At 35.1% G+C, this 14,133-nt stretch overlaps 1 protein-coding gene across 1 annotated transcript in view; it reads right to left on the reverse strand.

Moving 5' to 3' along the window:
- The window catches only part of LOC134847700 (eukaryotic translation initiation factor 3 subunit C-like), a 29,314-nt gene extending 17,851 nt beyond the window's left edge, over positions 1–11,463 (reverse strand). Inside the window, exons 1-5 of the mRNA XM_063864875.1 lie at positions 11,270–11,463; positions 10,648–10,843; positions 7,689–7,994; positions 7,273–7,388; positions 5,514–5,664 (exon numbers count right to left, since the gene is read on the reverse strand). Coding sequence (XP_063720945.1) covers positions 5,514–5,664; positions 7,273–7,388; positions 7,689–7,994; positions 10,648–10,843; positions 11,270–11,460 — 960 coding nt within the window. The 5' untranslated portion in view covers positions 11,461–11,463. The remainder of the gene's footprint in view (positions 1–5,513; positions 5,665–7,272; positions 7,389–7,688; positions 7,995–10,647; positions 10,844–11,269) is intronic.
- Positions 11,464–14,133: the final 2,670 nt, after the last annotated feature.

Genomic DNA, 14,133 nt, shown 5'->3' on the forward strand with positions numbered 1-14,133 from the left:
TCTAGGAATTTCTCGAAGGGGGACGATTTTTCAAAAAAAAAAAAATTGAAAATTTTGTCGACTGTTTTTTAGGTCGACTAAATCGATTTTATGAGCTCTCCCAAACCACTATAAAGACCCTAATTTGACCAAATTTTCTGCGCCGCAGGCATGTTTTTTAAAAAGGCCAAAAAGCCGTTTTAGGCACTTTTTGGAAAACTTCGACCAAAAAAGCGCGTTTTTTCGGGGCGCGCGCTCCCCCCTTAAATTTAGTATAGGTTGGCGCCAAAGTCGCCTTTAGAAAAATTATAAAGTCAGTCAGCCAAAAATGGATATCTCAAAATAGTACAAAGGGGGACCCTGTGGGTCGGCAGGGGGTCGAATTTGTGCGCGGGGGAGGGGGGAAGGCCCCCCCCCCCTAAATCCGCTACTGAACTAGCTTAACATCAATGACAACTGTCTTAGGTGTATGAAAACTTGCTCATTTCATCACACTGACTAGTGTTGATGTTAATTCTATTCATAGTTCATGTCTAAATAGTTCAATTTTACACGGTTCAATTTAATGCGAGATACGACGGGAAGAAGGCGTATAAAAACTTGTTGAATAGACATAGCATTTATGCAGTTCCTTCCTTTTTTAAACTTACCATAAAAGTTTGACAATTAAAATAGAATCAATGATAACTTTTCAACGACAAGTTTTCAATAAACAAATCATACTATTGGATCAAAAAATATCATGAAAAAGTCCAGCTTTGCACCACTTCCAATTCCAAACATAAAAAGAATTGAAAGCTAGCAGAAAGACTATGAAATGAAAACCACGGTCGAACAAATGAAAAAACGCCAAAATCACATCTACAAAATTTTCAAATTTTTGTCTTCAATGATGTTCAACTTAAGAACACATCCGGCAAAACAACCGTCGGCGTTAAATAAGTAATCGCAAACTTTTATTGGGCAGAAACTAAGCTGACAACACTGAGATAACCGCCCGTTGAGATGAAAACAAACGTGTTTTTTTTTTGCCTTGTTTTAAAACATGTTTTAAAACATTCCCAACCCTGTTAGCTAGGCCATAAAAATATTAAGGCTATCAAAAATTATCCATTAATTGGTTTTCGATGATAAGAAGATGAATACGAAAATCATTTAAAAAATGAAGCCACGTTCAAAAAAACCATAGCCAAAAAGCTTAAAATTTACCAAGAAACTTGCAAAAACTCTGGGAGCCAATTTAACTGAACGGAAAAGGAAAACTTGGGGTATCATTAATCTTCATCTTCCATAGCTCCCAAAGAAAAATTCTAAAACAAAAAGCAGAGCTGCACTTCGCAAACAAGCAAGAAAACGTAATGCTTAAAAAATTAGGCAAAAAACATTAATCATAGAAAAAAACTCTTATCTGTACAGGTATCACACCTCAGGTCTCGAGCAAAGAAGACACATGCACAACACAACTGTGCCATTGGCGCTCAAAGAACCAAATCAATAGCCACTGGAAAATCTGACGCATGCTATCAAACAGCTAATTAAATGCAGCAGAGGTACCACAAAAAAAACACTTACCTGCTAGCTGGGTTGGAAGAAATCAACTTTGAAATATAACACAATTCTAGCCAGCTTACTTGAGCAAAGAATGATGTTTTAAACACAGAGCCGAAGCAGAGCTTCACATCACTTGCGATGCAACACAAACATGAAAAAAGATAAGACGAAAAAAAAATTACACGTGGGAAAAACTGGGCGAAACAAAATTTTCCTAAGTCTCGATAAGAAAAAACAACTGGGAGTCCAGCTAAAGCTGAAGGTACGTGATTGATATTCAATTAATTTGTTATACTAATCGGAAAAAAATGTGATTTAAAAAGCTGGACTTTAGAGATATAGCTGGACTTCAAAAAATAAAGGAGTTACCGCTTCTGCAGCAACAATTATCGCAACCAATTCTTTCAATTGAAGTTTTCATCTCAGATTTGATTGTTTAAATGTTAAAAAAATTCGAACAAAAGCTCAAAAGACAAGCAGAGAAGATTCCCTGAACTGCGTTTCTCGATTGAACACAATCTGAGAATTGAGACGGTAGTTTTCACGTAAAGTCAAAAGATTACAAAAAAATGTCAAAATTTCACATCTTTGACTTGTTTGATGGCCATAATTTCTTTCTCAAACGAACTGGGCATAGCAAATTATAAAAGTAGGCTTTTAACAACCTGTTGTTTCGATTACAACCACGATATAAGATTTGGCTGGATACTTAGCGAGAAATGACCAAAAATTTTCAAAAATCAAAAATTTGACATTTCCGAGAATCATAAATTTTAGTGTGACATAAAAACGGCGTAGTTGCTTATATGAAGGGATTCACGCAAACGGTAATTTCGATTGAACCCAAAATCTCAGTTGTGCACGGTAATTCTCGAGAAAAAACAAAGTTTGAACAACAACGGTTAAAAAATCAAAACTTAGACTTTTCCTAGGTTGACTTTAGTATCAGAAAAAGTTGGGCCTGGTCGCCTAAACAAACGAGCTTCACGCAACTTATTCTTTCATTTGAACCCTAAGTCTCAGATATAGCAGGATAGTTCTCGAAAATATTCAAAAAATTTTGAAAACGTTCAAAAACTTGACTTTTCCAAAGGCGATAACTTTTTGTGTAAAAAAAGTTTGTGAAAGGCCGCTCGTTCAGGGGAGCTTCCCACCACCCATTATTTGCACTGAACAGACAATATCAGATTTAAAGAAGTTAGTTTTCGAGAAAAGTCGAAGATTCACAAAACGGTCAAAAATCAAAAATTTGACTATGCCGAGCCATAACTTGATGTGTAAAAAAAAATATGGGCTTAGTCGCTTATGCAGGGTGCTTTAGAACACCTTTCTACTCATTGAAACCAAAAACCCAGATTTGAGAGATGTAGTTTTTGAGAAAACGAAAAAATGGGTCAAATATTCCCCCACGAAGGCTGAAGATAGAGGGGTGAAGTTAAAAGCGACTCTAGGCGAGTATGCAGGCACTGATGGAAGTAGGTGGTCTCTCAATTGCTACCCCTTTTTGAAAATCAAATGAAGTTGCTGAGAAAAACTAAAATTGTTCCAATAAATTAGGAAAAAAATTTCCATAACGAAAAAAAAAATTTCAAGAAACCGATTGGTAAATATACAACCAAATTGAAAATGTCGAAGGGGAGTGTTAAAATTGAATTTCCCTTGAAACGACCCAAAACATGGTCATTATGTCGATAAAAAAAAGGCCGAGATAATTCTGGCCGAAGAACTTTTTAGCGAAAAAAAAACAAAGGAAATACAAGGTCAAGGTAAGAAAAACTATTAATTATAAGAAAAAAATCAAAAACTCGCAGCAAAAAGAAAAATAATTATAAGAAAAAAAGCACGCAGTAAAAAGAAATTTTTTTGAGATGTGACAAACTATGCCGACCACAGATAAACAGAAAAATCATTGGCCGACAACTCAATTTGAAACGCAATATTTCGTTTGAAAAAAAAAACAGGTTGTCAGATTCGAACCCAGGGCCTTTGCCACCCCAGGCATATTCGTTACCTCTAGGCTCACTTGGCCGGGAACGCATAGAATTTTGAACTTATTATGAACTAAGAAACAAGTGATTCAAAGAATTCTGTTAAATAAGTTGTTAACCCGAAAAAAAAATTAAATTCCGGTTTGATAACGCTTGCTAATCGCAAGCGTAAAAAAATGTAAATCAAAAAGTCAAAACAATTACATCAAAGAGCAGTTTGCACAAAAACTATGAAAATCAATGGAAACTTAGGAAATCTTCTCAACTTCAACCCTCTTGACATTTAGGAAGTTTTAACACATGGGTAAAAAAAATTGCAACCCACAGTAGAACAAAGCCAATAAAAAATGGAATAGTGTCAATCACAAGAAAATCAACCGAATCTTTTCAGACTGGAATTTTGTCCTAAAACTAACTAAATAAAAAAATTGATCGAATAGTGTTTTATTCAATCCGCTGGGAAATCTTTAACATCCGATTTCAAAATTTTTAATAATTGAAGTTTATTCGCGCCATTTGGTCTTTCGTAATTGATGTGCGTAACTTGCCTCGCTTTTAGCAAATGTGCCATTCTGCCAGAAAGGACATTCAAAACTTCCGGATACACAAGACAACGATGAAACGCCTTTGTATCGAAAAAGTAAAAAAACGTATAGAATCTTCTCGAATTGAAACTTTCAGAAGTTCGAATGGCGAACTAACATTTCTCAGAGGCTCCTTGTGATATATATTTCACATCAATTAACAAAGTAGTTTCAAAGTAATTCTTGACTAATTGAGAAAAAAGCCAAAATGACCCATTTTGGGGTAAATTTTTGGTTGAGAATTTCGGAGAAAAAAGTGAACCATAAGCAATTTGTTCTCCATTTTTCGTCTAATGTTAACCCAACTTCAGAAAAATGCGCTTGAAATTTCAACATTTGTTCGTACTGTCCGGTTGATTTAAATCAGCACTGTATTATTTATTTAAATTTAATTTGAAAAAAAAAACTCAAAAATCAAACCGCGAAAATCATGAGCATAATTAAATTTTGGAAAAATCACATGGCCCAAATGAGTGTCTTCATTTCGTTCTTTAGGACTAATAACGATTGCAAAGCAATTCAAAATGCTCAGGGTTATATTTATCTATATATTAAAAAACTTCCACGCTTCTTTTAGATTTAAATATATATAGATAACAATAACATTTGGAATTGTGCATTTGGAATTGCTTTGCAATCTTTATTAGTCCTAAAGAACGAAGTGAAGACACTCATTCGGGCCATGTGATTTTTCCAAAACTTAATTATGCTCATGATTTTCGCGGTTTGATTTTTGATAATTAAAACTTTCACGCTTCTTTTAGATTTAAATTTTAAATTTAAGATTTACTTGATGTTAACCGAACCTTTTGAAGACTATTCCCCTCTCCATACTTTTTTCTTCTTTTTGGTGACATGATAGCTTACACTGAAAACCTCATTGCTTTTCGAATGAACGCAATTTATAGAATATTCTAATCCAACCAACCATTTGGATTAGAAAACACCAACAACCCGTTAAAAAACAAAACTGAAAAAATTCCATCATCTTGAACCGACTAGCAAGGAAATTGCTCAAAATCTGCAAGGAGAAAACTGGATCAATTAGTAAATTTTTCAATCCACCCAGAAATCTAAAAACTGAAATCCTTTTTCAAATCTTAAATTCATTCACGTTTCTGGCGCCTGTTCCGCTTTTATAATTGGAGAGCGTTCTTGCCTTCCTTTTAGCAATAGAATTCGAATTTAACCTGAAAATATATAAGAAGATTGAAGACTTTTCCATGAAAAAAAAACTGCATGACCTACACAAGTGTCTTTACTACGTTCATGACATTCATTAAGTATAAAAAAACTTTAAAAAAAAAACAAAAACACCCTGGTAATTAAGCTGACAAAAATTGGGAAGCAATTCATACGCCCGAAAAAAATCTATTTAGTCGAGTTGAATAAATTCTTCCTCTTGACTTACTCGTTCGGTGGAAAAGGGGTCCCCTGAAGCCCCACCTTCTGCTTCTGCCATCTTCTGCAACTGTCTTCTCTCCCTCTCTTTCCTCCTCTGTTGCTTCCGCTGCTCCTTTTCCTTATTGCTCTCCTTCGTCTGCACTTTCTCACTCGTCTCCCTAGAAACAACAAAGACAATATATTTTTGAAATAATGGATTTGTTCCATTCAAATCCTAAAACAGAAACTTCCGAGACTTAGAAAGGACTGACAACAAAATCTTCAGATCCAACCAGGGTATATTTCTATGGATGGAATGATGTGTTTGAACTTTAACAAAGAATTCCAAAACATTCATATTTTCGAATGCTTTTTCGCTGGGTCGATTTTGGATGCGTTTTTATTCAGTGGCGAAGCAAAGCTCGCATTATTAGCGATCAAGAAATTATTCCCTCTGATTCAAAATTTAGTAAAATGAACCGAGGCCATACAGTAACTAAAGTATCCGAAACAACCTTATCAAAACGTATCATAAAAAACATCACTATCAAACAATTGAAAAAGTGTCAATCAACTCCATGTCAAGCAAAAAACGATTAATTCGTTTCACGCATATGTAAACTACAAACACTCAATTTTAAGAAATTTCATTGTTTACAATTTATTGATATAACTATCCAATTATGAAACAACTGGACCGATAGATATTTTTTCCGCGAAATACAAAAACATACGTCCTCTTTAAAATTCCATTTTCGAAACTACAAGACCATCACGTTTTTCGTGACCTTTAAACTTTTGTTGCTCAATTGTGGAGTTTGCCTTTCTTTCAACACAGGAAATGAAATGAACAAAAATAAATCAAAAGTCAAACCACAAAAAAACTACATTTGAGCCTGAACAAATTTTAGGCTTTTGCCTGAAAAAGAAAAAAAAATCATCGCAACCTATACTAGAGTCTGAGCTACGTTCATCCACTTTTAAAGACCATCAAACGTTTCACTGATCTTAACTTTTCAATCTGCAACTTCATGCACTAACAATTGCTATCAATTTCATTTGATAACTTTCATTCGACAAAATAGAAATTGCGTTATCTTAGTAACAAGAAAAACTTGGATGCCAATTATTTTACAATCATCGATCCATTCAGAGGCGGATTTAGGGGGTGGGGCGCACGCTCCTCTCCCCCTTTGTACTATTTAGAGATATCCATTTTTGTTGACGGACCCTAAAAACTTTCTACAGGCGCCTTAGGCGCCAATATATAGTAATTTTGAGGGGGAGCGCGCCGAAAAACGCTTTTTTTGGTCGAAATATTCCATAAAAAGCCTAAAAACGCCGTTTTACGCCTTTTTTCAAAATTTTCCAAAAAATGCCTGTTTTTTCAAAATTTCAGCCCCCTCCCCCCTCAAGAAAATCCTAGATCTGCCCCTGGGTCCATTCATCAATTTTAAAATATCCTCAGGAATTCAACTCAATTGATGGATTTAACATGCCTTTTTTGCGCTTCCGCTTTTTTCTTCAAGTCCGACACCATTCAATGAAGCTTGTAACTAGGCATCAATGGTTAAATTTGTCATATTTTCGGGGACTGATTGATTATTACATTAAGATCGAAGAAAATATGCAACAAAACGAAAAGATCCTAGACACTCTGAGCTTTGCAAATTACTTTTCATGCATCGATTCTGCATCAAAAAATCAAATTTAATTTAGAAACTTTGCAATATAACACTGCGCTACGCTTTAATTAATCTTAAAAAAACGAGATTAAAAGCACTAACTTTTTGATGAAGAAGTGAGCGATGTTTTTGAACACGATTTTCTCGCCTTCCTTTTTGATTTCGACTGAACTTACGGAGGAGGATACGCTACTCCCTCCCCAGCTACTCACACTCGACTAAAACAAACACATTTCACATTTGAAGGCACATTGGTTTTATTCAAAGTTACAAACAGTTCGAGCAGATAAATGAATAGCTTATTATCTATTTCAGAATTGTCCCGAAAAGCTAGTTATTCAACGTTTTCATGTCACTGGCTCGCCTGACAACTTAATATCACAGACAGCTTTTTAATTCTCTCTTCCAACTTTTTGCAATTTATTATTCAAAAAATTATCCATTCAGATAACTCGCTTTTTGGATGTATTGGAAATCTTGAAATTTAATTGCCATTGCCTCTAAATGGAAAAAATTACCTCGTCATCTTTGGCTCCGCGACCGCCACTTTTATCTTTCATGGCCAGAAATTCGTCTTTCGTGAAATTCCTGCTGTCCATATCGTCGTCACTATCGGGTTCCGGAATGTCTTGGTCATCGCCATCACCCATTCCCCCACCCTCTCCATCTGCGCCCTCAGCTGCCGAGTCCCATGGATTCTCACGGTAGTTTTTCACTTCATGTTCGAAATCTTTGTTGTATTTTCTGATTTTCTGGCGAAGTGTTCCTAGACATTTGCCGTTAGTTTTGCTCAGACGACCACGCAAATCTTTATCCTCCCAACTCTAAACAAAAATCTGTATTCAAAGACAGCAATATTTCAAGTAAGACTAACTAAAAGAAGCCATTTAGGCCAGTCAGAAACCTCATGTAAGAAATGAGCCTGTTCAGTTAATAAGCTTTTAATTTATTAGATTTTTATGCCCGGTACTTGTAATGACAATAACCCGTGTAGGTGAATGTCTGGAGAAATAAATTCCGCGTACAGCATGATAAAATTGAGCAAATTGTTCACCGGGAAACTAATGGCAAGAATTTTATAAACAGAAACGGTACAATGCATATTAATACACAGAGGCGAAGTTGCACTTCGCATACATAAGCAAAAATATGACCGATATCGCTACTGGGAAAACGTGAATGAGTAAAACTTTGAAACTACAAAATTTCTTAAGTGACGCACGCCAATTATGACGCATTAACAGTACCAGTCAATTTGAAAATAACCAATTAACAAGCCTCAATTTATAGAGCGGACGCATTTCAACTAGTACACGAAAAAGTTCATTAAAAACATAATTGCTAAGTGACGCAGGCAATTATGACGCATTAGCAGTACCAGTCAATTTTGAAACAAAAAAATTACCAACGAACATGCCTCAATTTATAGAGCGGACGCATTTGAACTAGTATACAAAAAAGATTATTAAAACTTCCGCCCCTTCCCAGCTTCGAACCCTCTTATTTTGTTGCAGATCTCCTTCTCTACCTCTACGCTACAGATTCATGATACCTTGAAGCTAAAGTGGATTTGTAATATCGTCTGTGTTACTATCCTTAGCATTGGCTGTAGTTAATAGCTGGTTATTCATCAAAATGAACACATTTTTGTCGCAACAGTATTTGCGACTTAGGCTGGAAACAAGAGAGTTCATACTATAGCACAAGCTTTGCCTGTGTAAATACTCAGATGCATATATGGCCTTAAAGCTCTCAAATTCAAGAAAATTATGATTGAAACTTCTTTGAAAAAATCAACCTAGTTTGAGAAAATTGGATCAATAAGAGAGTTTTATATTCCGCTGGGAAATCTGAACAATAAAAACTACTTTCAAAGCAAAAAATTGATCACGATTTTTGTTGACATGTACACTTTGGCTGTTCGATATTGAAGTTTGCTTCCCTTTTAACAAAGAAAACAAATGGAAGGTAAAAATCAAAACTGACGCCAAGAACGTCCTGTATAAGCTGACTTCTAATGCGATCAAACGCTCAAGTGATACTTTATGGCACAGCCAAATCATGGCAGGACGAAGTGAATTGTCACAGGGCGGAAGCCCGTAACTGTTTTATTATATTCTTCTTTCGCTCGAAAGCAGTGAACTTTTTTTCCTGCTCTTTCCATTCAATTGTGCACGCAATCGCAATCGTTTTTATTTTGGATGAAACTAAGACAAACAAACTTATAAGCATATGATGCGCGATTTAACTAATGAAACTGTAAATACAAGTTATACAGAATGTTATGACCATATTCATAAAACTACAAATAAAAGTTCTTCAAATTAATAAGTTTTTCAAATTAGGGTCGTTTTTTGTGCGTGGTGTAGTGAAAATATTATACAAATTCTCAAAAAGATAGTTAGTTAGGCATAATCGACAACAGTTGTCTTCAAAAAAAGTATAGCAAACCAAAAAATGCAAAAAATTCGAAATCTTTGCGAAAATTTGTTGTCAAGTTTTCGCTCGAAGTTTTGGTTTTGGAAGAGCCGAATACAGCTTTCGTTCGAAACAATTAGGAACACTAGCCTAAAAGACCAATTTAACAAGTTATTACATCTTTAATCTTTCACTGTATTTTCGCGAACCGGTTGTTCTCGACCCTTGGAAAAATTTTTGGGAAATTTTTTTATGTTCAAATCGCGACTGAAGGTGCTATGATATGACATATCACTCAACCCATTCCGATGATTTTTTGTATACCTGATTTTGCTTCACTCGAAAAAGAAACACACTTGAATACTAAGTTTCTCCCCATTTTTCAAATGGTCGGAAAAAACGGTCAGCAAAAAACTGACAAATTTAGCAAAAAAATGTTCAGCTAAAAAACTTTGACAAAATAATTTTTGATGAATTTTTCATTCTAAAAGCTACTTAGCGTTCAAACCGCTATAAATAGCAAAATTTAAAGCATGAAGTTGACTTGTAAAAAAAATCGGAAGCAAAAATTAAACCGAAAGCGCCGAGGTCAAAAAATACATTTAAATTAAAATTTATACCACGTATACTGCAGAAATAAAGTAACGCAGCATAACATTTTGTAAGACAATTTAAATTTTCCCTACGAAGCCTTTATGCATGAAATCTTTACAGTCTGTAAGTGAAAACTAACTTGACCATATTTGAAACTTTTTTATCACATGAGCTCGAAAAAATATAGTTTTCTGCTGAATATTTTCTGCTGAATGCGGAAATGGTGAGTTTTGGTGCACCATGACCAAAAAGTAATTTTTCAAAAATTAATGAAGTGTTTTTGATTTCATTCCAACTTACTGAACCAGAAAACGTTTTTAAATGGGATGAATAATTGCCTCAATCAAAGCTAAATTAAGAAGTACTTCAAAAAATTGAGAAAGATTTTGGTGTATGTAATTCAATTTTTCAGTTTGCTAGTTGCACTATTTTTTTCTCCAGTAAATATACGTGTAAAGATTATACCAGTGATATGTAGTCTTCAAGATCTGCAATACATTTGATGTAGAACTCCGGCACATCCTCGCCACTCCGTGCCAGCACTGCCTTGGACTTCTCAAAAACCTTAACTAAGTCTTCGAAGAGAGTCAGGATGCTGGAGAAGTCGTTGATTTTTTTCGAGTTTTTCATGCTGCGGATCAGATTGCGTAGCTCTTCATATCTACATACAACACAGTTTAGACTCATTATGGACACAAGCGAGAACATGAGAACATTATGGACACAAGCGAGCTCATTATAAACACTTGTGAGAACATGACAAAAAGCAGCTCTATAAAATGAAATAAGAAAAAGTAAAATAAGCCTCAAATTAGTAAAATTCGGCTTCGTCTCAGATTCGAACCTATGACCTACATTTTTTGAGTCTCACGCACAAACCAGTCAGCCACTAACGCTTAATTTGTGACAAACACTAGTTAAAAACGAAGCAGAGAACAGATGCTATGCAGTTTCCAATGTTACAGTGAAATTTCCATATAAGTGAACACTTTCAATGAGCACTTTTATTTGCGAGTAGGTCAATAAACCTTTTAAAGGTCTATGATATTACAATCACTTCCTGTCAAAATATAAAAATGAAACTGACCTCTTCTCCCTGGCACTGATGACAACTCGTTTTTCATCTTCGGCCTCATCTCCGAAAATATTTTTAACATTGAATTTGTTTTGTGTCGGCTTAGAAGCCGTTTTTCTGGTGACTTGCAATTGCTCTTCATGATTTGACACATCCGAATCTGACTCTGATGAACTGGAGTCAGCCTGGAAAAAACGTGACATTCTGATCTGAAAACACAGATATCAAGATTCGAGCTCATAAACAATCCTAAAAAATTAAGCTTCCCGAACTTTGGAAAACAGAATAATTTTAGGCAATTTTCGCGACGCCAAATTCTGATGATATATGTTATCCCAAACCATCAATGGTATCGCCAAAAAAACCAATCCATTCTTCATTTTTTCAGGTTTAAAGAGAATGAGGGCCTATTAAGAGGTCATTCCGTCATGCTACAACCATCTTTAGCCGAAAAATAATTTCCATGATCACACGAAATGATTTAAATTGAAGCAAAGCGAAAACAACAGCATCACCAGACCAAAAGATCCTATTAACCAAAATTTCTTTTTTGTTTATGCAGTCAAACATTTCTTTAATCTGGTGACTTGCGCATAATGCAGAAGTCGTGGATTTTTTTTGGTCTGAAAACGATCAACCAACAATTTCACTTTGAATGATCCGAACACGTAGTATTCGATATTAGTTCTTTGACACGAGTCATATCAAAAACCATACTTTAACTCATTCTTTTGCCCCCTAAAAAGAACAAAATTATTACCTAAATTTGTCGTTAATTCGTCCCTCAATTTGTTTATACTTTCTCTGTCACGTTGGAAATTTAGAATTGTCACATTCCTTCTTAACAGAAAAACATCACTTAACTTTCACTTTCACGCAATTCCTCAACCAACCTCCGTAATCGTTATCTAATACCAGACGAAGATTTTCAAACGCCGCGTATCGCTATGGTCGAAAAACAAAACTCGCAGGCCAGTAAAGCCAATATTCCATATTTTCGCGTTTTGAGGGTTTTAACTCTGTTCTATTTGATGATTTTGCTAAAATGGATTATCCATATGACGATTCCGAATATAATTTTTCGAAAAGTTTTTTCTAACCTGAACGAAGTTCTTTTTTGTGTTACCAGTACATGTATTAGGGTTACATATCAGTATTTAGACAACAGCGTATTCAGACTGGTCAGTATTTAGACAAATACTGTTTCAACCAATCAGAATTGAGACAAAGAAGAATTTAATAAATAATTATGATTTATTTTGGATTATTTATGTCTTTTCTCGGTTCTGATTGGTTCATACAGTATTTGTCTAAATACTGGCTGCACTCCATGTATTAGTACGTACGGTATCGGTTTTAGGTGGTACTAGTACTTGCCACCTCTACTCAAGGGTACTCCGCTAAACTTTTGATGAATAATAATCAAAATAATCATAATGAACAAGAATTTAGGAGAAATTAATCCAAGGGAGTTAGCTCTTTTTCAGTTTTTGTCAAATCAAAAGTTTTCAAAATTTGATTTTCTAATGTTTTTACAGTTCATGCATCGGCAGTCAATTCTCCACAAGCATGGATCGTTTCCGTTGAATTTCTCTTTAAAATATCTCCAGAATAAACAATAAAAACGAATCGCAGAGAAAACTATTCCGAGTCAAATCAACTCATCACCTGCTATAAATAGCTCAATAGAAGAGTTGACATGGTACCGGTACTAGAACATTTGGTACTAGTACAAGTACTAGTACGATACGGTACGGTACCCAAGTTGAGAGGTACTAGTACCTTGCCAACATGGGGTAATTTTTAACCTAGTATTCGTTGATTGAAAAATTGCTTTTCGCGTTTTCAGGGTTTTAACTCTGTTCTATCTGATGATTTTGCTAAAATCGATTATCCAAATGACGATTCTAAATGTAATTTTTCGAAAAAAATTTTTTTAACCTGAACGAAGTCCATTTTCGTGGTACCAGTTAATGTATTAGTACGTACCAAAAGGTACGGTATCGGTTTTAGATGGTACTAGTACTTGCCACCTCTACTCAATGGTACTCCGCTAAATTTATGATGAATAATAATCGTAATAATCATAATAAACAAGAAATTAGAAAAAACAAATGCAAGGGAGTTAGGGCCCTTTCACTTTTTTTCAAATGAAAAGTTTTAAAAATTTAGTTTTCTAATGTTTTTACCGTTCATGCATCGGCAGTCAATTCTCCACGAGCATTGATCGTTTTGTTGAATTTCTCTTTAAAATATCTGCAGAATAAACAATAAAAACAAATCGCAGAGAAAACTATTCCGAGTCACCTCAACTCATCACCTGCTATAAATAGCTCAATAGTAGAGTTGACATGGTACCAGTACTAGAACGTTTGGTTCTAGTACATGTACTAGTACGGTACAGTACGGTACCCGGCTCTTTTTGCTTCCCCCCCCCCCCCCCACCTGCAAATTTTTACTTGTAAATTTGTTGACCACATTGCCCGATTGTTATGAAACTTTACATACAGACTAATAATGGCACGGCAAACATATTTGATCTGCATACTCAACCTCGTGAAACCACTCGTTACACTTATATGTTCCAATTGGCGTGCGGTGGGAGGGAAAAGGAAAAAGAGCCCGGTACGCAAGTTGAGAGGTACTAGTACTAGTAATGCAGCACCAGGCTCTACAGAAACCATCCAGAAACTTGCAGAGAAACTAAGCGAGAAACGGAACGAATCATACTCGGACACAATAAATTTTACAAGAACAAAAATAAGTTTTTCACTTCTGAGGAGTGCAATCTTCTGCCTTAAGGGGTGCAAAAAGTTTAATAGACCTTTTTTTTTAAAAGTTTTAAATATCTTCAGAAAAGATTCGATTAGGTTCTC

This window comes from Symsagittifera roscoffensis, chromosome 6 (assembly GCF_963678635.1).
Source record: "Symsagittifera roscoffensis chromosome 6, txSymRosc1.1, whole genome shotgun sequence".
Taxonomy (NCBI): Eukaryota; Metazoa; Xenacoelomorpha; order Acoela; family Convolutidae; genus Symsagittifera; species Symsagittifera roscoffensis.